Source organism: Poecilia latipinna, unplaced genomic scaffold (genome assembly GCF_001443285.1).
Source record: "Poecilia latipinna isolate Pla-1442-1.1 unplaced genomic scaffold, P_latipinna-1.0 Scaffold54, whole genome shotgun sequence".
Lineage (NCBI taxonomy): Eukaryota > Metazoa > Chordata > Actinopteri > Cyprinodontiformes > Poeciliidae > Poecilia > Poecilia latipinna.
The window spans coordinates 687,016-713,174 of NW_015112670.1; the positions used below are offsets into that span (position 1 = coordinate 687,016).

At 38.4% G+C, this 26,159-nt stretch overlaps 2 protein-coding genes across 6 annotated transcripts in view; both read left to right on the forward strand.

Moving 5' to 3' along the window:
• The window catches only part of mag (myelin associated glycoprotein), a 23,132-nt gene extending 6,367 nt beyond the window's left edge, over positions 1-16,765 (forward strand). Inside the window, exons 1-13 of one of the 5 annotated variants that reach the window (XM_015053222.1) lie at positions 1,583-1,781; positions 5,629-5,747; positions 8,372-8,474; positions 9,767-9,842; positions 9,947-10,315; positions 10,396-10,692; positions 10,803-11,060; positions 12,010-12,270; positions 12,508-12,816; positions 15,147-15,246; positions 15,854-15,950; positions 16,215-16,268; positions 16,538-16,765. In XM_015053222.1, the coding sequence (XP_014908708.1) occupies positions 9,797-9,842; positions 9,947-10,315; positions 10,396-10,692; positions 10,803-11,060; positions 12,010-12,270; positions 12,508-12,816; positions 15,147-15,246; positions 15,854-15,950; positions 16,215-16,268; positions 16,538-16,696 (1,950 nt within the window). In that variant the 5' untranslated portion in view covers positions 1,583-1,781; positions 5,629-5,747; positions 8,372-8,474; positions 9,767-9,796 and the 3' untranslated portion in view covers positions 16,697-16,765. Of the gene's footprint in view, positions 1-1,581; positions 1,782-5,626; positions 5,748-8,371; positions 8,475-9,766; positions 9,843-9,946; positions 10,316-10,395; positions 10,693-10,802; positions 11,061-12,009; positions 12,271-12,507; positions 12,817-15,146; positions 15,247-15,853; positions 15,951-16,214; positions 16,269-16,537 lie in introns of those variants that run through there. The other 4 variants (XM_015053229.1, XM_015053236.1, XM_015053250.1 and 1 more) reach the window with 4 other exon arrangements.
• Positions 16,766-19,236: 2,471 nt separating this feature from the next.
• LOC106960133 (hemicentin-1-like) overlaps positions 19,237-26,159 on the forward strand; it is a 59,930-nt gene continuing 53,007 nt past the window's right edge. The window contains exons 1-3 of the mRNA XM_015053084.1: positions 19,237-20,903; positions 21,044-21,120; positions 21,334-21,726. Coding sequence (XP_014908570.1) covers positions 21,084-21,120; positions 21,334-21,726 — 430 coding nt within the window. The 5' untranslated portion in view covers positions 19,237-20,903; positions 21,044-21,083. The remainder of the gene's footprint in view (positions 20,904-21,043; positions 21,121-21,333; positions 21,727-26,159) is intronic.

The following is a 26,159-nucleotide window of genomic DNA, read 5'->3' on the forward strand; positions in this document are numbered from 1 at the left end:
GTAAAGTTTTGGTTTTTTTTATTTAACTTTTTTTTTAAAAAAAAAAAAAAAAAAAAAAAAAAAAAACTCTTGTGGCCAAGGCTCGGGCGTTCTGGTGTTTCCAGTGTAAGTTGTTTAAAAGATAATAATAAAGAGATTTTTTTGTTTGTTTGGAAAAGTTACTTCTGATATGTTCCCCTATGCAAAAAGAAAAACATTCCCACAGCATGATGCCACAACCACTCAGTTTGATGATAGGGTTGGCTCGTGTGCAGTGTTAGTTTTCCCATAACATTTTGCATGTCAATCATAAAATTCAATTTTAGTTTCATCTGACTGTATTTCCCATGTTTGCTTGCCCTGTCTGTCAGCTTAAGTAGATGGCCATGTATTGGTGAATATGCAGCTAAAGGTTCTTGATCTTGATTTTTTTTTGTCAAAAAGCAGCTTAAAACTGTGCAACTTTAGGTTGTTTGTTCACTGATTCTCTCACAAACATCTGAGATTTTCACAGACACAAAATTACTCTAATTTTCTAATAAGGTGAGCTATGAAAACAGTTGTTATAGATTTGATTTTGCGGTATCTGAGTAAAAGGGGTTGTGGTGCCATATTTCAAAATTCTTTATAGATAAAATACCTGTGGGAATCCATAATGGCACAACATCAATGTGTGATTTTTTTTGTATTTTATTTTTTTGAAGACTTTTGAAACTATGCTTCATTTTTCTTCCACTCCATGTAAATGGATTACTCTGTTTTTCACATTAAACCCTAACGAACCGTTTGTTGTTGTCATGTGAAAAAGTACTCAAAGGTTCAAGTGATATAACTTTCATTGACATTTTAGAATTTGCAGGTATGATCAGTTTGTGGATTTTCAGAATACCTTTGCCGTGGTTTGGTTACTTGTAATTTTTGACTTGTATTAAAGAGTTACCATGAAAGTTATACAGTTTTTTTTTTTTAAATAATCCCTCAAAGATAATTGTTGTTTAGATTTTGCACACAAAAATGGTGTGAATAACTTTGTATCTTCAGCTACCTTCAGGCCAGTGCACATTGTTTTTTTTTACTTTTTGCTGTTCATTAAAAGGTAATGACTGAAGCCTTGCAGATAAGAAAACATCTAACAAACCACAGAGTTATTTTTGCTGGGATAAAACATGCACATATTTTTCTTTGCTTTGTTTGTTTTTTTTTTTTTTGAGCTTCTGAAAGATAACACTGGGAGGGTTGTTATTTTAAAGGCAAAAATGATGATTCTGCTTGACTTTAAAGGACATTTGAAAAAATATGAAGAATTTTTCACTCCTTTGCCTTGTACTCCTCTTAAATTCCCTCATTTTCCCTTCATGACGTCCTCGATGGTTTGCAGAATAAAACACCATGCTGTCTATCGATCCTAAATGATCAAAAGTTATCAGTTTCATCCAGCTCAGACCAACCGGACAAGTGGAGTCGAAACGCCTTGAAATGCAAAGCCTCACCCATGTTGGGGAAAGTTGGAACAGTGTAGCCCTTTGTGGTCCCCCATGTATTTATGAATGGTTGAGCCTTTGGGCGAAGCTTCAGAACAATGCTGCTACACTGAAGGGCTGATTTTCATAAGAGAGGGGGGCTGATGTCGGTGCTGGTGGTGGGGAGGGCAGTTTATTCTCCACTATTGGGGCTTGGTACTGCGAGTGGCGAGAGGTTCTGCTGGTGTGACTGCTTACATGCTTGTGTCTGAGGAAAGATTGCTAGAACCACTCCTACAGGAGCTGCTAACATTTGGACTTTGGCCACAGTCACCTACACAGGTGAGGAGCAGCAGCTCTTTTAACTGACTTGCATTCAAATGTTATATTTTCCTGCAAGAAGGAAGCAAGACGAGACAAGCGCACTGCGTGTATTGTGCAAGCCTGTTTTCCTTTCCAATTTGTACTCCTTTGTTTGTAAGATCAAACACCAACATTCATGATGGGAGTCTGCTCTTGTTTTTGCGTGAGCCCTCAGAACTGATGAGCTAGAGCTCAAAGTGAGTGAGTCACAGGTTAGATGGCATTGGATAATGAATAAGTGTGCATGACTCTCTGTTCCTTCGGAAAGGCCTGGATGAGCGAACGTGCTTGTGGTGATGCGCAAGTGTAGTGTTCGCACATGAGAGGGGGTGTTTGATGTTAGTCGGAGCTGCTAAAAGCCCAGCCAATTATTAGAGGACAGGATGTGGTGCCGGTGTTGTTAGCGCCCCGCAGATCTTTTATTGATCGAATGGATCTAATCAAATGCTAGGTAGAAAAGTTTGGCTTGGCATTTCTTGTCACTCTAGCAAAATTAAGCATTACATTATCCACAGTAGATTGTGATGTTAAGTTTAAAAATATATTTCCTCTTTACCAGAGCCAATACTGACCCTCTTTGACCAGTGTAAATTTGAGTGCAAGCATTTAAATGTTCAACCAACCCAGACGTGTGACGATGTAAAATGACCTCTCCCTGTTTGTAACAATTAGTTAAGTAGAAGGCCTTGGAAGGGGCTGCGTTTTATTTGTATATGGCGGCGAACAGGTGACAGCTCTGTTTCTCACCTCCTTTAGTTCAGAGCGGAAGGGAGGGCACTCTTATGAGAGTGGAGGCCTGTGGCTCACCATCTGCTCACCGGGATGGGGATTGCCAGACCTGCTTTGTTTGCCAGGTGGAAAAGAATACAAATAAATGCTGCTTGTGCTCCTGGTTTTGTTGTTTTGTTGGGGATCTGCCAACTAAAGCTCTCCTTGTTGATATGTGTTCCTGGAAAAAGACTCACAATTAAACCGATGGTGAGAGAGAAACATTTCAAGGTGGATTTTAAGATTTAAACTACTGTACAAGCTGAATAGAAAATGGGGTGAAAAGTGGTGGAACCTGCTGAAGATTTACAGGAGGAAGTGTCTGAAAATGTAAAAATGGTTAAATACCTAATACATTATCAAAACAAATTTAATACATTTATTTTTTTATCCCATAAAAGTCTAATCTTTGCTTTCTTTTGACAGTCTGTGTGACTGTACGCTGGCATATCTTCTTTTTAATGTTTATACCGTGTGTCTTTTAGTGTGTGTGTGCTCATCGCAGCTCAGCGCTCCATGTGTGGGAGGGGGAACGGTCATGTTTTAAGACCATCTGCTCCTCTCAGTATTTTGGTGGGAGCCTTAGCTTGTGGTGGATCAACGCGCGTCACAGGCAAGCAGCAAAGCGCAAGCTGTGAGCGAGCCTGTTCCGGAAAAAAAAAAAAAAAAAATTCCTCCAGTTTGTTCCCCTGCACAATGGGCAGTGTTCTGCAGACAAGGTTCCCATTCTTTCCCCTCCCTCCCTTCATCCAAGGAGCTGAGCCGCTGCTCTTGTGCACGGACTGCAGACGATATCAACAATGAAAAGGTTCTCCTTGGCACGGCCAGTTGTTTTCGTATGAGCAGCTTCAGTTGCATAGATGAATCATCAAAGGTGTCACGACCTGATTTATCTGGGCTGATTGCTTGGGTAGAACAAATATCCCAAAGGAATGATTTTGAACAAGCAATAACACCGAAGTTTGATGAGAGAAGGATCTCTTTCACGACGCCATATAAATATTAGATAAAACTCTTTGTTTAAATTTATACCTACACCTTTGTTTGTGAGAGAACCGAACTGATAATGCCTATGAAGTTTGATCTGATGGACAATGACTTCATTCCCAGCAGGACAATAGTGCATGCTTAATTTACAACCAGTGCAGAGGGCGTGTGGAGGAAGGTCACATATCAATGTGCGCTACACCAAAGACTGAGCCAGCTTGCCTTATGCTGCATGGATGTGTAGGGGGTTATGGCATGCTGCATATTCATTAGTCCACGTCTCAATGTAACATTCTTCACTTCAGCTCCTCTCCAGACTGTTTGCAGAAGGATTCCCTTGAGCTCATTCGATGCCATCATTCAGCCTGTGGTCTGAAGGCTTTTCAGCTCAAGTGACGCACTCCAGTTGCAACAAAGGCGTTGGAGAACCTTGCTCACTGGAGACACAGTTTAGCCTTGTTGCATTAGTATGTAAACTAGGTGGACCTCTCAGTGGATCCGTGCTTGTGTACCCCACCTCCACACATTCCTCGCCAGGGCAGATATCAGATCTACATGAGCCTGGAAAGACATAAAATCTTATTAAAATCTGCCCACAAACAGAAGCCGATAAAAACACTTTCTTGGCTCTAATTATAGAGTGTGTTCAGATGCAGTTGAAAAAAATAAAGTTAAAGATCAAAGTGTTTTCAAAGTAATGTAAATTTGCAATTTACATAATCATATTTTTCACAAGTTCCTCCTACACTTCATATGTTGCTCTAATGACGCCTTTTTCAAAGTGATATTGAGTCATCGCTGCTTCTCTCTTCATGCTAAAGCAGGAATAGCGCTGATGTTTTTTTTTCTTTTTCACAGTAAAATTACTGTTTAACCTCTTAGTCACAAGCTGCATCTGCAATAATAAAGCCTGTGAGGATAAAATATAATTAGAAGATTAAAATCTTGGACAGGGAGCCTATTAGATCAGATCACTGTTTCTAAGAAGCAGAATATTATGGACCTTTTTAAAAAAAGATATATCAAAAGTTTTAACTTCAAACTTATTTTTAAGTGCTTCTCTGGTTTCTTGAATGTTTAGTGATCATTTGATTCCACTTATGAAACTGGATCAGTTTCAAAATAAAGACCAGCCATGTAATCCTAGCGGATCAGGACAGTTCTTTATGTAATTTTAATAGATTGTGTCTCTCTATTTATTACAGTGCTGAGAAAAATTGCTTGCCCCTTACAGCATTTCTGTGTTTTGTGTCTCACTCAAATGTTCCAGATCATTAATCATCCAAAGACAACTTACCTAATTACAAACTTCAGTTTTCAAATTTCATTTATTCAGGGAGAGAAGTTAAGCAAACCGAAAACACTGAATTGACCACAGTGTTTTGTATTTTATAAGCTAAACCTGGTTACTGCCAGACCTATTGAACAGCTAAGGAAATGCAAGCTTCACTTGCCTAAGTTAAGGTTGGTGTTGCCTAATTTAAAGACAACGTTCATGATTCAGCAATAAAAAAACAGAATGAATAAAACTCTAAAAATTAAGAATGAAATTTTTAGAATGAAAAAACAGTGGATAGCTGTTTTTTCCCCTTTATGAATAAACTGCATTTTGTATTTACTCTGGTTGCCTGATTTTTTTTTTTAATTTGAAACATTTAAGCGGGACACAAAAGCAAAAACTGTAGAAATCTGAGGGATAAAATATTTCCTGAGTCTTAATGAGAATTTTATTTTTATTCTGCCTTGTATTTGCATTTTTTTTTAGTGTTTAACCAAAAGCCCTTGTCAAAGGTGCTGCATTTGTTAATACTTTCCCTACAAATCAGCTATTAAGATGAAGAATGAAGTTTAAGTCGCACCAGCCTCTGACTCAGACATCAAGGCATGGAGACATCGTAGGGAAACCATAAAACGGAGGGAAGGAATGCTGAGTGGGCCACTGACATCTCTATGACGGAGGACATACTTAAATCTGCCTACTTCCAGTCAGGCTCCATGTAGGCTCCTCATTCTTCTTGTGTCCAAGAAACACTGATATATTACCACTTTTTCTGTGTTCTTACACGCAGAGTCTGACATCTGGAAACCGGAGTGAGACCCCCAGCTCGGGGTGAACAAAAACAACGTGAAGAAAAACAAAAAAAGAAGCCTTCAGGACCACGAGGCAGCAGGAGCCTGGTGCTGAGGCTGGTATGAGGCAAGTGTTTTCTGTGTGGGCCCTGTAAGCGTGCACACGTATGCAGGGTGCTCTGTGCCAGCCGTTTGTCTGCCCCATCAATGAGGCCGTTGTTGAGGTTGTTGGTGGTGTCACTGGCCATGCCTGGCTGCTCTGCCCTGTTTTCTCCTGCTGTTGCTGCTGCACAACCTCCTTCTCTCCAGATCATTCCCATGAAGCTCTCGGCCTTTTGTTGAGAGTGCAGATTTTTCCGGACTCTTGCCCCGGGCCTGAATGTCTCATAAAGCACCTCTTTGTCTGTGTCACCTTTGGAACACAATCAATTTTGTGAGATTTCATTTAACATCTACTTCATGCTAATACTGCTTCATATTTCTAAGTGTTGGAATAGTCAACAGCTAGAAAGGTCATGTGAGGATGCTCTGCTAAGAAATGGATTCTACTGCCCCCATGTGGCCAAAATGAACAAGCGTGCAGGTTTTAAAAGTCAAACTAGCATGAAACTGGTACTTCTTAGCAGTCAGACAAGCTTCATAACATGTTGAAATATCACCAGTTATGAGGCTATTTTTCTGGAGGTTTGGCTGCATGATGAGCAGCATGACGCATCCCTGGCCATGTCAAATAAACAGAAACGTTCCCTGCTGTCCATCAGCAAAGTTAATATTGGTCATGGATTCTCCGGGGGATGATGGGATGTGTTAATCATGAAGCTCTGAAGCACCATCCACTCCCAATCTCGCCATCTGCACACACCGGCTGCTGCAGCACAAAGCCAAAGTCCTCTGCTTGTTCTTTCACGTTTATTAATTTTTCATCCTTTTGTTGGTGTACATTTGGTTTTTTTGTTCCATTTTAAAACTGTTATAGATTTAGGTTTAATATTAGAAATAGAAACCCGTGAAACTGACAGTAGGAATTCAGAAACTCCCCTTTTTATGAATCATAAGATTTGTAAGAAAGATTTGAAGAAATCCACAGGATTTCAACTTCTTCTGGACACGTCAGAGGTCAAGCGTTAGCTGTCAAGAAAAACAAACGAAAACAACGTTTGGTCAAGCATTTAATGAAGGGATTTTTCAGCAAAAAAAAAAAAAAAACTCCCTTACCATCTATTAAAATAACATAAAATATTTATTTTTGATCTCAGTTTTATATAACAAGTACCAACATACTGATTTTCAAGCAGCTGTGTAACAGGAATTTAGTTTGTCGTGATTTTTCATGAAATCTAAAACATTCTTGTGAAAATGACATAATTGCTTTAAAAAATTGATTTAACTAGACGATCACCTGAAGCTGGAAGTTCAATTGATTCTCATTACTTTCCATCAGATTGTCTAGACTCTAGTGCAAACAGTAAACTTGTAACAGACTATGGTTAAATAACTTGGCGGCAGCTGCGCTGGTAATGACTTGCATAGAAATAAATCTTTCACACAAACAGCTCTACACAGCATTCTTTACTGAACATGTTGATACAGTTTTTGCTGCTTTGTGGCCAGGTCTTTAAGGATATCAATTTGGAAACCCCACTGGTTTCTGGACTTGAAACTGTAGTGTGGCTAAGTTTAACTTGGTGTCATTCCCAAATTCAGATCTGGAATCCAGTATTATTTTATGTTAGTCCAGAAATCAGTGGGTTTCCTATTACTTACTTGCCTGCACAGTCAGAGAGTTGCCTTACATTGCTGCTGGCCAATCTGATTTGTAGATTTCTACTTGGCAGTCATGGCAAATGATGGTTTGCTATTTGGACTGCATTCGGCCACCTGTAGTTTTACAAATAAAACACTTACACAACATATAAACAGTTGAAGACTGCACAAAATTGATCAAAGATTCTTCAAAAACATACTTTTGATTTGTGAAACATTAAATTTGTGAAAACATTTCACTGTGATGCCAAATTTAGAGTAGCTGATCTCCAGATCGGTGACTTATGTTTTCAGAATTTTTGCCTTTTTTTACCTACTTGTGTTTCTCTGTGACCTTTTGCTGGAGTTATATTAGGGCACTGGGTCTGTGCAAAAGACATAAAATGCCCACAGTATGCTTTACTGTTGGTTTTTGTTTGGAAACATTGAAGTTATTCTAAGTTTTTAACGTGTTATTTTCACTTTGGTGGAAATTACAGCTTCTCAAAGACTCAGCAATTGATCAAATGTGATGTAAATCAACACTGGACAAAGTTACAATAAATATTTGATAGGCATTTTCAATTTGCTTTGCTTTTTTTTGCCATTTTGTCAGTATTGACTTTCTAATGTATCCAGTGAGACTTGCTTACACCCACGTTGTCATCAGTGTGTAGTGTTATAAGTCCCTCCCTCGCTCCTGATTTAATTCTAGCACAGCACAAATAGCATCAGTAATCTACTGATGACATGATGTGTGGTGACTGGTGTTTGGCTTCATGTCAGAACTCAACCAACAGTGAGGGTCATTCATCGTGAGGTCTTACGTATGGCCACCATAATGAGAGACTCCACTGAGGGGGCGCGAGCAGGTGCCCACTGACGCTGCGTTTGTAGGTCTTACTACTGCTCTGTGTCAGAGTGAGTGTGATGTAATCGCCAGATCATGGTGACGGGACTCGTAATGCTTCTTTTTTTTTTTTTTTGTTTCTTTCTTGTAGAGAACAGGGCTGTCAAGCTGTCTGGGTGTGAGTAAACACCCTCTAGTGGAGCTGTTGATAAGCTGCAGTGACTCATTCTGTTGTGAACCATCAGCATTTCAAGGTAAAACCTACCTCACTCTGCTAGTTACAAATCAGTGTCCCAACCCAAGGCACAAGAATGACTTGAATTTTTATTTCCTCTCACAATTGAAGTTATGACCATGGCAGTCTGTCAGTGCAAGTTGTTTATTAATTTTAATTTTAATGAGTGGATTCAGAGTAAAGTAAGATTAATAAAAGTACCACTGAAGTAAGTTAAGCAGTCCTTTGATAAGGAGTAATCTGATGCTTAATAAAACTTAGAAAAATATATTAATACCATTTTACAAAATCTTGAAGATTTTCTGTAGAAATGTCATTGTTCCCTTCCTATACAGCGGCATGCCAGCCACTCTGTGAAATAATAATGAATTCTTTGTTTTTGTGTGGAATGTTGACACATGATGGTCTGATGAGAAGAAACAGATTTAGAATATTTTATCTGCTTTTCTCTGGCAACTAAAGTGGATTCCCAAAGTAAGTGCATAAATACAAGGTTTTTTGTGATGTGCAAATGGGACATCAACATTAAGCACTGAAATTGAAAAATTCAAGACATGAAATTCTTTTCATGATTTGTAACCACTCTTGCTATGACTTTAGCTGAAGGATGTGAATGAGCAAATGTCAACACTGGGGTCAATAGTTGAGTTGACTTGGCAAAAAACATTGGTATCGGCCAAAATCGGAATCGTCAGGTTAAGCTTAAAAGATCGGTAATCTCTGATTGGCCAGAAAACTGCAATCGGTGCACCCCTAGAATAAAGCATAAAATTGTATTTGTTTAAATAATGTAAAAAAAAGTTTTTTTGTCATGTGAACATTTCAGTTGTTAAATTATTATAAAATGACTTTTTCTCAAGTGTTTAGAAAAAGATGTTTCAAACATCAGCTGCCTTTAGAGCAGGCAAATTGGAGCATCATCATCATTTTGGTTATAGTCACACAAATGTTTCTGCCTCTACATCTCCATGTGCCAAAGTGTCAAAAGAGCAGAGGGATTCTTCACTGAAAGTACCCAAAACATGTTTGTTAAGAGTGCTTCACTCAGTTTGACAGAAAGTGTTTTAGATACTTCACCACACTTTAGTCAAGGGTTGGCAAAATTTGACCAAAGCATGTTTTCCACATATTTAAGATAAAGGTTTTAGTTTATTCCATTAATAAAAACAAATAGACCAAACTGGTAAGTTGAAATCTTTTAATGTGTGTAAAATAGACATTAGTTTATTTGATCAAATCCAAGCATACACATTATATAGACTTTTCCCCCTCCTGCTGTGCTGTAACTGAATGCGTGTTTGTTTCTTTTAGAAGTCTATGGTCCAGTGCTAAGCCAAGACAATGTGGTGTTTGGAGCTGCTCATACCTCTGCTGTTAATTATCAGTGGTAATACATTTCTGTGTTTTCATAATCAATCAAATCATGTGATTTTTCTTCTACTTTGAAATAATAAACATCAACTCTGACTCTGTTTCCCTCTACTTGTACAGATGCCAACTGTCAGTGGAATATTTGGTTACCTCGGGACATCTCAGCCATGACAAACTCCTGTGTGGTCATCCCATGCAGTTTCATGTACCCATCTGGAATCAGGCCCGCCCGGGGTGTTCATGGTATTTGGTACTTTGGCCAGCCCTATCCGCAACTGTTCCCCCCTGTGGTCTTTAAATCACTCACAGACGTTGTGCACGAGAGCTACAAGGGCCGCACCAAGCTTTTGGGTGACCTCAACCAGAGAAACTGCACACTGCTTATTGGCAATGTTGGCACAGAGCACTCAGGAAGATACTACTTCCGTGCGGACGTTGGTGGAGCCAACAAATATTCCTACCCAGACTATGCTGAGCTCAAAGTTTTAGGTGAGCCAACAACAAAGCAAATATTCTCATTGGTAACCCAGAAAAACTTAAACTGACGATGATTATGTTCTGTTCTGCAGATCAGCCCAACATAGACATACCAGAGGAGATTGTTAGCGACGAGAGCCTGGAGCTGACGTGCTACGCTCCTGATAACTGCCCAGACATGACCCCAGAGATCCAGTGGATGTACACCGACTACCTGCCTGATCCGGAGTTCAGCGCTGACTACACGGAGGAGAGCAATACAGCAGTAATCTCTAACACCCTCACCTTCACACCCAGACCCATGCACAATGGCCAGTTGCTGGGTTGTAGGGTCTACTTCCCCAACACCACACTGGTCTATGAGAGGCTCATCTCATTAGATGTCAAGTGTAAGTGCATTGAAACCTTTTGGAGTGATGCGTGGGCCTCCTGTTTGGATGTGGCATCTGAAAACATGAGTCCCAAGAAACAAAGACCAAATTTTTTCATTACCTTTTAGATTCTCCACGATCAGTGTGGGTGAATGTATCCTCTGAAGTGATGGAGGGCAGCTCTGTGACACTGCACTGTGAAGTGGACAGCAACCCTTCTCCCCGTGTCGCCTGGCTGTTTGGAGACCAGGAGGTGCTATGGGACACGGCATCCAACATCTCTCTCTCCCTGGATGATGTGACGCCTGAAAATGAGGGGATTTACACCTGCGTTGGAGACAATGGTTATGGCATTATGAACACATCACTGTACCTCGCTGTGAAATGTAAGTCTGGGAAATGAGCTCCAGAGCACAATTGTTCTTTTCCCCTTCAATGTCTGCAAGGGATGTTTTCTAAAACACAGAAGAAGAAGAAAAAAAACAACAGTTTTTGGATGCTTGAAGTGAGGTTTGGTGCAAAAGTTATAAGAAGTTAGTATCTTACTGCATGTTCTGTTTTTCATATGTGTTTCAAAAAGTCAGACTACTGGTGATGCACCACTGCTTACCTCCATTTACCCTTTATGTTTTTGTGGAAATAGCTGGCCAACACACTGGTGATAATAATTTCAAGGTATTTAAATACCATTTACATAAAAGGAAGTTATGTTTTTGAGATTGTTTTAAAATGCTCTAGTCTGAGGTCCTTGTTTAATTACCATTACCTTTTGCCTCTAGGACCAAATAATTTGTACTAAGTAAATGTCTGAGGAGAGTTATTTAATACAAATGAGATATTATGATCTTACCGTCTTTGAACAGTTCTGAACAATTCCTTTAAAATACAGTCTTTTAAACTATTCTTTTAGTTACAAATTTTAAATTTCATTTTATTTCTGGGAATCAGCTTATTTCCCTACATTAGTAGTTTTAAATCTGAAAGTGAACTTTAGAACTTCAGCAAAGCTTTTGAGTAATTAGATCATCTTTTCAAACAGATAAAGTGCATTTAGACAAGAGGATTTATGGATGTACTAAATACTTTTTGTGACTTGAGATTATCTGTTCTACTGAAATGTCTGAGATGTTTTGTTGTCATAGCCTTGATTTTCAGCTTTTCACTGTCTTATCAACCGCCTCATAACATGATAATAAACTATTGTCAGATTTAAATACATATTGTTACTGTGAGAACATTCTTGACAATCAGATTTTTTTTTTCAAAATCTGAGTAGCAAACATAAGAAGAAACTCAAATTCTGTTTTTTTTTTGTTTTTGTTTTTTTTTTGATAGACCCTCCTCGTGAGCCTGTTGTGAACGACTCCATGACAGTAGTTCAGGGCTCCTCGCTGTCCCTGCACTGTAACACCATGGGCAGCCCGGCCCCGACCCTGACCTGGCTGAAGGACGGGGAGCTGGCAGGCTCCATAACTGCTGGCGAGCTCTCAGTGCTGGAGATCACGGACATCACACCACAGCAAACAGGACAGTATCGCTGCCTGGCAGAGAATGAGCATGGACGGGCCAGCGCTTCCCTCAATATCACTGTGGAATGTGAGTGCCTCAATGTCCTGGATTATTCTCATTGGCAAATTTATGGTAGTGTATTTATTTATAGAAATAGAATATTGTAATGGCGATTGTAGAAACTTTTAATTGTCTATATCGTTTCATCTAGCCTACAGTGATTAGATGGTGACTTTATTGACAACTTGTTTGATAGTGTTGAAATATTTCACAGGCATGTTCTGTTTATCAACTCCTAAATCTGTTTGTCCTTTTTTTTAACAGATGCCCCTGTGTTTCTGGAGGAGTCAAAGTGCACAGTGGTGAGGGAGGGTGTCCAGTGTGTTTGTGTGGCTGTGGGAAACCCCGAACCTACGATTGAGTTTTACCTCCCTGACCTCAACATCACCATCAACGAAACCGACGGTCGGTTCAACTTCTATACTCACACGGACGGTCACACATCCACTGCGATGATCAAACTACGGGAGAAAGGTGAGCGGGCTGACAACAACGGGCCGGCCGTGAACGTCCACTGCAGCATGTACAACATCTATGGGAGGGAGAGCGTGCTTTTGGAGCTCCAACAAGAAAGTGAGTTCAAAGAGTTTACCTTTGCTTTGACTGTTCCAGCACAGTTTCAAGAGTTTGATTTTAATGTGAAACATGAAATATGTTTTTTTTTGTTTTTGTTTGTTTTTTTTAACAGCAAAACCAAATGGTTAACGTATTTTAAGCAACTAAAACTAAAACTGGTTAATTTGAACAGGGAAAAGTGGAAACATTAATTTGTACATTTTAGCAAAAACATTGTCAGTGTGCTGCCTTCCACTTATATAAGAGATGGATTTCTAGTATAGTTCCATCTTGTATAGAGCCTGAGATTATGTGTTCGAACAAATGATAGATGTTCGACTTTTTCTAGGGGACATGACCTTTTTTCATTAGCCCTTCAGACCCCCTTTTGACAAAGTTCCTGTTTGTCTAAGGTCGACTGTGGAGTACAAGGTTCTTATAACAACAGGCACACCTTGGGACATGCTGAAGGAGATATGCTCTTAGGATTGCAGATGGTTTTTGAGTGATAACTGAAACCAGATGTTGCAGGCGTGTGTATTTTCTAGAATTGATAATTACGGATGGTATGCATAATTCTTTGGAGATTCCTTCTACAACTTGACTCTCAGATCCTCCCCAAAATAAATTTTCCCTGGAGCACTCTCACATTGGTACAAAGCTGATGAAACTACATTATTAATTAATTTCACAATTAATTAATAAGAGTACTCTAATTACATTAGAGTAGTAATGGCCAGCTACTCTACAGTTGGCCATTTCTTTAACACTTCCCTTTTTGGAGTCTTTGTACAATCACCCAGGCTAGTACCTCATTTGTCTGGTATATTGTTTGTTGCATGACATGAGCACAGCACATACATTGCAATGCACAATCCAACCTAGTGAAAGTTTCAAGATGGCTTTAATGATTCTAAAAATCTGGCCTAGTTATTCAGATCTAAGCGCCGGATTTGCATCGATTTCTTGGATCACTTAAAAAGTCTGCTGATGTTGGCCCTTCATTCCAACAAGCTCAGAGACTGTAATTAATCACACACACTCTGTTCTGCTCCAGTAAATTAAATCTGTATTGATCTACAAGAAAAATAAATCCCAAATAAAGCACTATTTCTCTTGCTTCAGTAACATAACACCTGCTGTTTTTAGGATGTGATACATCCCAATATACCCAAATCTATTGTATTCCAGTAATATTCCTCCTGGGATTTTTCTGAAACATGCCTACACAGACTCATTCATACCTAAGGATCATTTACAGAGACCAGTTGACCAAGTAATGTTTTTGGACTGCGAGAGGGAGCCGCAGAATCTGCAGAGAAGATAAAGAGAATATGCAAACTACATGCAGAGAGCACCCAGGCTACGATTTGAACCCTGGACTTTCTGTCTGCAAAGCAACAGTGCTACTAACTGTGCAGTCTGGTTTCAAGTCATGGGTATGTTAAAGGAAGGTAGAACATGACAATCACCGACTCCGATAAAACATCGAGACTGGACCAATGAATCAAAAGAAAGAATGTCAAAGACTGTGGACATTTTTAAAATGAAAATTACATGAGAATGAGTCAAAAATGAAGAAAATAGAAGGATCTATGCTGAAACAGTGATGACCACAAGGGTCTACAATAAGACAGGAGGAAAACAGATTGGAGACATTGTTCCTGATATGAGATTTTATTATTATTAGGGCTGAGCTTGTCGGCCCTTTATATTTAGTTTAAAACTGGATTAAACCTAATTTAAACTCGGATAACATTGGAACTCTTTATCTTTCAATAAAGAAGTGATTTAGGCAAGCCTTCCATCACTTGCAGAAGTATTCCAGCAATAAAAGACCGTAAATGACCAGTATCTTTTTGAGAAGGTTTTCAACATGTTGATTGTAAATACATAAAGACATTTCCAGATTCAATGTTTAGGAAGTCCATAACTATTAATGAGGCTATGTCTAAAAGAGAAGTAGGAGCAAATCATTGCAGCATATTTGCATTACTATTTTCACACTGAAAAGCAAAGAATTAAATTACCCTTTTGACTGACTAATCAGGCTACATTTGCTTAGGAAAAGCTTTTATGAGAAATATAGTTTGTACAATATTTGTCCATTTACTGTAGCGTGTCTAGATTATGATTGCTGATTGAACTCCCTTTCCACAGTCGAGCCAAAATGTATTCATACCCGATCGCAGATTTAGCATTCAACAAACTTATTGGCTGAATACAAAAGAAATTGTCGTATTCAAATTAGCCCATGGGGTATGAATAATTTTGGGCTTAACACTACTTGTGTAATATTTGTGCAAATGTTGCTGTCAGTTTACAGTCCATCACCTTTGTGTTTTTAGAAAAGTACATGATGGCAGTTATAGTTGGCACCATTGGAGGAGTCGCAGTCATTGCCTTCATTATTGCAGCAGTCAGATATGTGGGCCAGAATAACAAGAAGTGAGTATAAACAACAAACTAATGGAGAAGACAATGTTAGACGGACGTTTTTGTTTTGCTTACTAAGAATTTTGTGAGATCCTTGGAAACACTTGAGCCTAGTCATCCATTCTAAAACACACGTATGCAGATTGTATTTGAGTGAATGTGGGATCGATGTGGACGTGAGAATCTTCTGTCTAAAAGCGATTTCAGTTCATTTGCTACAACAAAACTGAGATGAAATCTTTGCAAATTCACATTGGCTGCCTTGTGGAGGTAGTAAGCAAGCTGGACTAACCTTATATTTTGCAGGCATGATTCTCTGCTCTGACATTGCTTCCGTATCCTTGACCTGCTGTGCTAAATACAACCCAGGTAGCCCTCTTAACCAAGGTGCTTTAATTTAGTCCCAAAGCCTCATTCGACCCTCAAATTCGCAGGCTTTCTTCAGTAGAACAGCGATCTCAGCGACTAAACCCATCAAATAACCACGTCACTCACAGCCAGAGACGGCCTCCAGCATAACCTTAAACAGCTTGTTTTAAAATGGATGCCCAGGCTTGGCGTGTCGCCCAGCTTTACTGGCAGTTGAGACCGAGTCTGATTATGTGACTCCGTCCCCCAGAGAGAATGGCAACCCTAGGCAGGACGTGGTCCTGGAGAACCCAGCTTTGTACTACAGCGCAGTCAAGAAGGACAAACAAAATCTGAGGAAGAAAGTGGTGAGACATAACGATGTCAATAATTCAGATTATAAATACGGAGGGGTTGAACGACCATTCTCAGAATGTTTGGGGTTAACATTTTGTGTAATGAAAATAGTACTGAGACCCCATTTTGAGCTCTGAAAAGAGGTCATGAAGTAACCTCTCCCACTAGCAGTCTAATAACTCCAACAATGACCTTTCGAAACACTGTTTTTCTCCTGCTTTCATCGCTTCTCTGCGTTTTCTGTCTGTTTTTTCTCTCCCCTAACTCTTGCACAGCTTAAGACAGAGCTGTTGGGCTCAAAGTTTAACTCCATTCTAGAGGAGACTACGGTAAGGTTCCCAAACGAATCCCTATTAAGACACAAGCCATAGAGACAGATGCATCCCCCTTGCATATCAGCTTCTCTCTTCTGTTCACTTTAATTTGTTTCCGAAAATGCCTTCTGCATGGCTTCCTCATTTGTAACTCAAACCGCAAGTTTAACACCAAACATCGTCAGTCCTATTGTCATTATGTCAACCAGTAACTCCTAACTGATTTCTGTTCATGCCTTGGATCTTGGATAGTTGGTGGTGGTGAATGCTCATTCTGTCTGCAGGGAGAAGACGGGGATTACCAACCTGTGGGCTCTGTGGCAGGACTGGAGAGGCAAGAGCTGAATTACGCTTCTCTGGAGTTTATTGGCGTCAGGCCCAGGGAGGGGGCATCCGGGAGGGGAGATGACGGCAGCAACTACACAGAAATCAAAGCCAAATGAATCGCGATCCTTCCCTGATCCCTCGGCTACGCGAGACGCAGTGGCAGCCACGAGTCACATACATCCTCAACAAAAACTTTTATTAACTCCTTCACTGGATTTCGCCCTGATTATGGTGACTCACTGTTTCATTTTTTTTCCCTGATGTATAATTTATAATGTACAACTCCCTGACAGTGGCCCTTTCTTTATGCAATATCCTTTTTATACGCCACTCAAAACTGCCAGTTTTCCAGAATGGAGCCGGACTCACAGGACGAAATCACACATTATTTTAATTGCAAGATTCGATTGTCGCACATTGTTTCTACATCATTTCATTTTTTTTTTTTGTATTCTTGTAGTTATCAGTGTCTCATCTGTCTCATTATTTGATCTGTCTGACCACTGTCACTGCGTCTGCTGCCGGTCGAAGCATCAGGGCAAGGAGTTACTGTGTTTTTCTTCAGTTTTCTGAACAGAGATTAAATCCTCTCTTTTCTGGTTCTGGTTCATTACATCTTAAGCACATCAATGTATCGAGGCACAACAGAGTTATACACCTTGGCATCTTGCCTCATCATTACTGTATTTGATATGTTGTGGAACTCAGTAGACAGAAAACAGAAAGGTGTCACTTACGTTTGACAGCAATTTCAAAGATTAAGTGACGTGCCACCCACTTACAAAAACTGCCACAATTCATTTCAAGCATTTTCCCTTAATTTATATCAATTTTCGCTTATTGTGGCAAGTGCAAAACGTCTATTTTCTTCTCCAATTTTTTTTTTCTCACACATTCTAGAAAATACAAACCTAAAGCACAACATATAAATGTGTGTGGGGCCAAAGTGTTATCTCCTCTAGACAATGTGTGTGTCTGTATGCGTGTGTGTTGAAATTGTGCCGAAAGATCAGATGTCTGTGACCTGTGGGGTATGTGTTAACTTCCCACAGAAATGGATTCCTCTTTCCCACAGGATTGCATCAAACTTATGAATGAAAAAAGTAACGCCAACTCGTCAACTGGTTGTGCTGCTCAAATACATTTGATGAACCTGTGATGTGATATTAAAGCACACTAATAATCTAACTTGATAATGATGTCTTATAATAAATAAAAATTGATGTATATTTATGAAGAAGATGATGGCAGTGTGTTTACAACATATTTTGCATTAGTGTTTCACCAGTTTGACACATTTAAAAGCAGTCTTGCTACACATTTCGAGAGCCAGTCTGGATAAACACTGTCTTAATATAGGCTTCAAAATATTAAGCAATATTGAACTTAACTAGTCAAATCAGAAAATTCAGAAGAAAACTGCCTGCTTAATTTCACTGATTTCAAATTAAAATCAATTAGCTTAAAAAAATTATTAAAACCTCAGTTTTATAAAACTCCCCTAATGTAGAATAAATGTAGGGTTGCGATAGTTGCTAGGCACTCTTCTCATTGGATACTGTGACTTTGAAAATCAGCCAGAGTAAATGCCAGGATTGAATGCTGTGGGCTTGCATGAACAGTGAGAGTTTCTTGTATGCACACAAATTTGCCGTAGCAATATATCACGTAGAAATGTGGTGGCATTCATCCAGCTGGGTTGGTGTGTACCTGCATGGCTTCGTTATCTCAAGCTGTCTTGTCATGTCAAGGCTATATCCTAACCACACTCACCAGGCAGGCAGGATTCCTATCATCGAAATACTCTGCAATGTCAGTTTTCTGCTTCAGGTTCCCCCACTGCTCTGGCTTTAACTAAAAGAATCTCACCGACCACCTTTAGGAAACAATCCTGTTTTCCTTCTCCATAAATACCACTCCAGAATATAACCTACTCTACACAGAAGCTGGTTTATTCTGAGCTCCTTAAATGACACACCTCCAAATTACACCTACATCTGGCCATGCTGCATAGGTTCTGATAGACAACACATGTTTTGGATTCTCTTGGCATGATTTTTTTTCTCTCATGCAGTACAGACAGCATTTAACAGCTGCTACGTGATTCCAAATGAAGCCTTACTAGTTGTAAATTTCCAAAGGAAGCTGACTCTTTACTTTCTCTGTAACACCTCAAAGTAATGGATGGACAATTATTAAATAGTACTATGGTTTTATCCAAAGTATCACAAAAATATAGAGTGAAGAATCATTATGCAAGATTCCTGTTTGAAATATTCTGACCTATTTGGATGTTTGTCAAAGAAATAATCACACACAAAAAAAGTAATTGCTAATACATGGTCTGATATCAAGAGAGAGCAGAATCTGCGTGGTAAGAATGGCACAACTATTAGAACATGTTTTTAAAGTTGTGTTTATTACAGCATGCAAACATTGTCAGCTTTGACCTATTCTAATTAACTCTGCCTTTTATTAAGACAGTGTTCTTGTTATTTTAATGGAGGGTTCCAGATATGCTGGCTTGCAGTCTTACAATGCCTCTTATTTTTGTATTTTTTTTTTCACTCAAGTATTAAATACACCTAATTCTTTGTCATGGTGTGTTGTACAGTTAAATTGTCCAATACTTTGTGGTCATTATTATTATTGTCATTGCATATTTTTTTTTCTACAGTTCTGATATTCTGACACAATAATTCAAATCAGTAGCTGCAAACTCTCTGCAAATTATCAGAGAGATTGCAAAGGTATGACAGTTTTATTATTATATGGTTTGCTCTGTTTTATTTTAAGCAATTCAAAATTCATCTGTCTTCTGTTCCAAATAAGTACAAATAAAAGACAAAAAAAAAAATACAAAAAAAAAACAACAGTGGATTATTCTTAGAAAACAATTTCTTGTCTGGTGTGCTGTTTTTAAACACAACAAAATTATAGTCATTTTTGGTTTTAGGGTTTTTTTTTTTGTTTAGATGAATGAAACATAGAAAATACCTTTTCTGTGCTTTTACATGAGTCATCTCTCAGTGGGGGCAGTAGTGGCCTGGGTCCTAGAGCCGGATGGTCAGAGACCAGGATTCAAATCCTTCCATTACCAGGGATAATCGGAGGACTGGGATGTGGGTCGGGTGTGTCAGGAAGGGCATCCGGTGTGAAATGTTTGCCACTGCAGTACCGTGGCAATCCTGTGGATAAAGGGGCCAAAAGGACAACAACATGATTCATCTGTCAAACCTCAGAAAGTAAAATTAAAACCAAGAAGAAATTAAAACCAATCACTAGCAACATACAACTGAAGCTTCAAATCCTGTAATGATTCTAATTCAATACAAATGTTGTTCTTGTGGCAACCATTTCTGAAAGCCTATGATTATTACTAATCAATATCAAGAAAATATAATTAGTTATAGTGTGATAAAAGTTTGATTGTATTATTCAGTCTCTGTCTTTGCAGTTTTTGCTCTCTTGAGTTGTGTGCCATCATGGTGAGAGAAAGCCAAATTGGTGTGTCTCAATTCTGACCCACATTTAGTTTTATTAGCTTTGATAACATCAAAAAATATCCTAACAGTTGGATAAGTTTCTGAACTGGAGAAAACCCATGCATTTCAGCGAAAGAAAGCAGCAAAAGAAGAAGTTGATGTCAGTGAACAGTTTATGCTTGCTTCAATTCCAAATCAATTTTCGGGCACACATTGTGGATTTACACAATCACTCTTGAGTGGTCGGTTATCCTATCACATATTTTACGGTTTTGGACCGTTGGAGATAGCTGCAGAAAAATGCTTATGCATGTAAAGTTTACACAGAAACACACAAAACGTTTTTTTAATAAGATGGCTTTTGTGAATAAATGTAAAACTATAACAAACAGTCACACAGTCCTTATCATACAATTCAAATATCCTTAAGTTCCTGACAAGATACTGATTTGCTGTTAAAATGGGGAAATATGTTGATGAAGAGAAAAAGGTTTGGCTTGAATTCTTTGTTGTTTAACACACTTCCTTTATTTAAATATCAGGTGGCAAAAGAGATCATTTACAACACTTAAAATAACAGAAGATTGATATTTTCAACCCTATCATAGACAGAAAATACATGTTTTACTTGATAAAAGGCCATTAAAGTCAAAGTAAATAAGATGTGTTGCGTTAGTGTCGACACTGACTTCCCTTTTCTGAAGAAAGCAAGCCGGAACAACAATTTAGCATCAACAAACTTCCTGGAGAACTTAAAATAACAGGTGGTAAAAAAAATCCCAGCTTAAACAGATACGGGTCAGTGCAGTGAAGCCAGGCTGTGGACAAGGCAGCGCAGGTAAACAACATTCAATTTGATGGGAATAATGTTACAATATTTTAAACTATTTCAGAGAGACTTACTCTTTATAAAACTACAAAGTTTTATAAGAGTCATTCAGACCTAACGCTGGATTTGCTTTTATTCTGACGCTGCAGTAAACTGTATCCTGTGGAGAAACCATTTTAATATTTCGACATGTTTCTTCTTGCCTGGGCAATCATGTTTTTATCAGGTAAAACATCCACTTTCAAATTTTCAACATCAAGTTTTAATTAAATTAAAATATGTTGTATTTCATTTTAGTTTACTGGGAAAGTGAAATCCACAATGAAATAATAACACAGAATGTACTTCTTTGCATATTTTTGAGATTCTAAATATCTGTCTTATTGAAGTTCATCATAAACAAACCAGTGAAAGATGATATGTAATCTTTGGCTGACAGGTGCATTCGGTTCAGAGGAAAAGTCCTGTGAGAAGGGCGACTTCTGCATTACTCTTATCAAAGAAGTAAGAGGAGAGGCTGGACTCTGTGTTGTGATACCATGTTCTTACGAAACCGATGAACAATTTACACCCAGACATATGGTTTGGTATAAAACCAAAGATCAGAAAGAGTCACGTGTATTTAACTCTGACAACGATAAAGATACCGAAGCTGGGTTTAAAGGAAGAGTGTCGTTGTTGGAGCCTGATGTGAGTCAAAGGAACTGTAGCATCATGATCAATGATCTCACTGAGTCGGATTCTGGAAACTATCACTTCAGAGTGAAAGGGAATATGAATGGAAAATCTGATGGATTTTCATACCGCAAAACAACTGACGTTTCTGTCTCAGGTAGGACAATCATTTCCTCCTTTGGTGTATTATGGCTTCAGCTCAAAGAATCCTCGAGAATTTCTGTGTAACTCAATCAAAAAGGGAGTTTTTGAAATGATTCCACCTGTGATCCGTGTTTCCATCAGCGTTGAAGCAGAAACCCTCTGTGATGGTTCCTCCACTGACTGAGGGACAGCAGGCCACTCTGACCTGCACTGCTCCTGGTCTCTGCTCTGGGTCTCCTCCTAACATCACCTGGATGTGGAGAGGAAAAGGAGAGAGACTCTCATATCATAGGAAACACAACTGCCTTAAAAACTGAGAATCTGACTGCTTTCACACAGAGACACAGTTCAACGCTGACCTTTAACCCTACAGCTGAACACCACAACACCAAACTCAGCTGCACGGTCAGCTTCACTGCTGGCCCAACTGTGCAGGAGGAAACTCTGAAAGTGACCTGTGAGTAGTTAAATATAAAGAGCATGGCATTGTGCTGAATATAGTTGCAATTCAGATATTTTAATAAAGCAACAAAGTCACCTGCTCTGCACTTAAAAGCAGAAATTGTGTTTAAAATGTGTCCTGCTTTGTGCTTTTTAAGTATCACAATTTCTCTTAAACTGTGCTCCACAGATGCAAGAAAACCTCAGATTTCAGGCAGAGCAAGCGTCAAGGAGGGACATTATCTTAATCTGACCTGCAGTGTCGACAGCTTCCCTCCTTCAGAAATCAAGTTTTCAAGAAAATTAATCGGAAATGTCCTGCAGGAAGTAAATGCCTCTTATTATATCACCAATGCAACCAGAGGAGATGCAGGGCTTTACATTTGTACAGCAAAACACCTGAATAGCACTCTGACAGAAGAAATTAATGTCACAGAAACTTGTAAGTATAATCCGTTAGTCATCCTTTATAGTGGTAGTTTGTTTCAATACTGACAAAAGAACTCTTTTCTTTTTCTCCTTTTTTTCCACATTTTTGCCATCAAAGGATTCACTGCTAACAGCAGGTGATGTTTTGAACTTCACCTGTATTAGTGAGAATGCACATTTTTTGTGTTTACAGGGTTTTCAGGGATCCTAAACACGTCTGGATGTGTGCTCAAGTCGGAGCTGCTGACCTGTGTGTGTATCAGTGAGGGGTTCCCTCTACCCACCATAAATTGGTCACTGCCTTTGGACCACACTGAGGACTCTGTCACAGTGTCAGGTCAAGCTGTCCGCAGCACTGTTACACAAACCATCAAAAGCCATGAAAACATCAGCGTTAAATGTTTCAGCAGCCATGAAAATGGAGAAACAGAGAAAAAACTCACAATTCAAAACCTACCAGGTAAATGAAGCCACGTCTTTACAGGTGACACGTTTGTGCAACTTTTAATCATTTATATGCATGAGAGGGTAGATTACATGAGTTCTGATGTTAGCCGCTTTTTGTTCTCTAGTATGCCATTCCTGTTACTGCCACCCACTGGGCAGCTTGTGAAAGTTCACAAATATCTGCTTCTACGTGAGCAGAAAAGCAAAATTCCTCAGGAAAATCTTGCCTGTACAGTTTTTATTTAGAAACTCCTACAGTTAACAAAAAAGTTGTTAGCATATAATCCAAATATAAATCAATCTATCTGATTATTTTTGTCAATGTTTGGATGCCAAGAATGTAGGAAGTGGAACTTGATGGGACTCAATAAATGATTGCAGCAGATGTGGTCTTTGGAGAGACGCCTGAGCAGAAACTTAAGTCAGAGAAAACTGTAATACCTCAAGTAATCTTTCAAGATTTTCTTATTTTTTTATTTGGGAAACAAGTGGAAACGACTATATGTTGAACCTATGCTTATATGTAAGGATGGATTCCAGACAGCTGTGCTTTTTCCCAGCCCATCAGATTGTGCAGTCAGAGAAGAGACTGCCTTGCTGGTCTATTCATGACCGTTGTGGTATTAGACTATAACTAAAAAAATGTTTTCTAACTAAAATACTATATTAATATTGTAATATGTTTTCACATTATTTCAAGTATGTGAGTATTAATATTTTTATTTTATTTTACTTAAAGCTCTACACAAGACATAAACATCAACAGAAAGGCAGGTGGAGCCAACATCTGAGTCAAATGAGGATGGTGCAAAGTTACAGGACCAAAGATTATCCATCAGAACTAAGATGAGAATGCAAAGAGCTTAATAGGGGAATAGATATGACAGCATCATATAGAGAACAAGATAAAAAGTCAGAAACAAGTTAATCAGTCAAGCAAAATTCTGTTAGAAAATGCTCAAATTTATGGTCACCAAATAAAATTTTATAGTTTTCCCTCAAAGTTACATTATTAATGTGCAACGTGCTATTTTAAATCCAATAGCATGTTGTCCCCCTGTGTGGAAAGGTGAAAAATACATTAAAAATGTAGTTTGCCATAAGATGATTGAAAACAGGTATTTCAAGGAGTTATGACATATAAATGCAGGGTTTGTGAGAAGCATGTATATTTTTTACATTTTATTAAAAAAAGGAATTACTTTGCCTGAAAACCTTTGCAAATCTGATAGTTACAATGTATCTTAATTTTGTTTTGTCTTTTTGTCAGATGAGTCTTCAACAGTTCCCTGGATGGAAATCCTCATTGCCGTTTTTATCGGGGGATTTATTTTTATCCTTCTCTCTGTTATTGCCATGAAATATTACAGGTATATTAGCTCTGTTCATTGATCTTGTTAGCATGCAAAGCCAGCATAAACGTATTAAGCTTTTGCTGAGTGAATATATTTTTTCACAGAAAAAAACTGAAGAAGTCTGGAAATTCGGTTGAAACTCTTGAAGCGATCGCTCCAGATGATCCACAGGTAAGCTGCTTTTAAAGTGTGAAATGTTGTTGGGGGTTTTTGCCAAAGGAAATTTGAGCGAGGCCTAATGATAAATAAATATTTTTAATAGATTTTCATGGATTTGTCTGGGTTAAAACTAGGAATCTCCAGCAGTAAATCATAACACATGTTAAGTTTACAAAAATCATATGTCCATTTAAAGGCCTTTGATATCATTTAAGGAGCATTGTGCATTTTCATAGTTCTGGTTCTCAAAGCGCAGGTTAAAAAGGCTTAATTAGAATATGTATATAGAAGTAGACTGAGGTATATAGGGAAGAAAAATTACAAAAGCTGCAGCAGGTGTAATCATTTCATTTCAAAGGCAGCACAGTTGCATTTCAAACAGACACTCAAATCTTACTTTGAATGAAAATTCCTCCATGTCATTAGTTATTAAACAAAGATGAAAATTTTGAGCAACACCCTTCAAAACCTTACATATATAATACATAAAAGAGTAGAATAAAAATACGCTATATTTTCTCCTTTTTTCTTCTGTTCTTGGCAGGCCGTGACTTCAGCTCGATCCTTGACAAATGATATATGACAGAATAGCTGGCAGAGACTGAAAATTCACAAATTACTAGAGAAAATGTTTATTGTTTCAGCAATTATGTAATGCCATTCTTTTTTGTATCTTTCAGAGTTGTAGTGGTCAATCAGTGAACAAGGCTCAGGGTGAAGTCCAAGAAGGAGCAGTGAATGGAGCCTTGGCCCCTGAACTCAACAGTGTATCGAACAACCTGACGTATGCCACCATTGATCACTCCAAGTTGAACAGGCATCTCGAAAAGGAAGACAACCGAATGGAGAATGAGACGGAGTATGCAGAAATTCAGAAACAAAAAAAATGAGGCTGAGGACAAGAAGAATGAGGAGGATAACGACAACAAGACATTGTTGTCGTTATCAACAATGTCTTGTTGATAACGACAACATTGTTTGTTGTTGTCCTGTGCCTCCTGTGCTTGGAGGCACAGGAGGCTGTGCTTGGAGTCAAAGATTTTTTATTAACCCTATTTGGTATGTAGTCTATGACATAAAGAAGTGAAAAAATGCCATATTTTGATCGGAATCCTAATTTCCATTAATTGTGCTGTCTATTTATACTATAAAAGGACTTTGTGGCAAGTTAAAGGAAATTAAATTGTATTTATTAAAGGGATGTAAAAAGGCATTATTTTTATAAAAGCAATTTATACATAATTTAGCAATTAAAAAAAGAATCACTTAAATGTGTCAGAATTTATTAAAAGAAGATAGATATCATTTATTACTTTTGCAGGCCATTTGTTAATGGCCTGCAAATTAATAAATAATTTGCACATAAATAATTTGTATTTATGTTTTAACAATTTTAGGGGCGATTGTTGATTTTGTGCACATCAAATGTATAAACAACAATGTTTTATGTTTGTGTTCTGTGTTGTAGCGATGCCCTCTGACTGACCAGCATTTGTTTTTGGTTATTTTGCTTAAAACTTTGTATTACCATTTTATATCAAATTTAATTAATTATTCAATGATTTTTAGATGTGGTATAAAGACGATCAATGAAAAGTTATATATTATGCAAGCC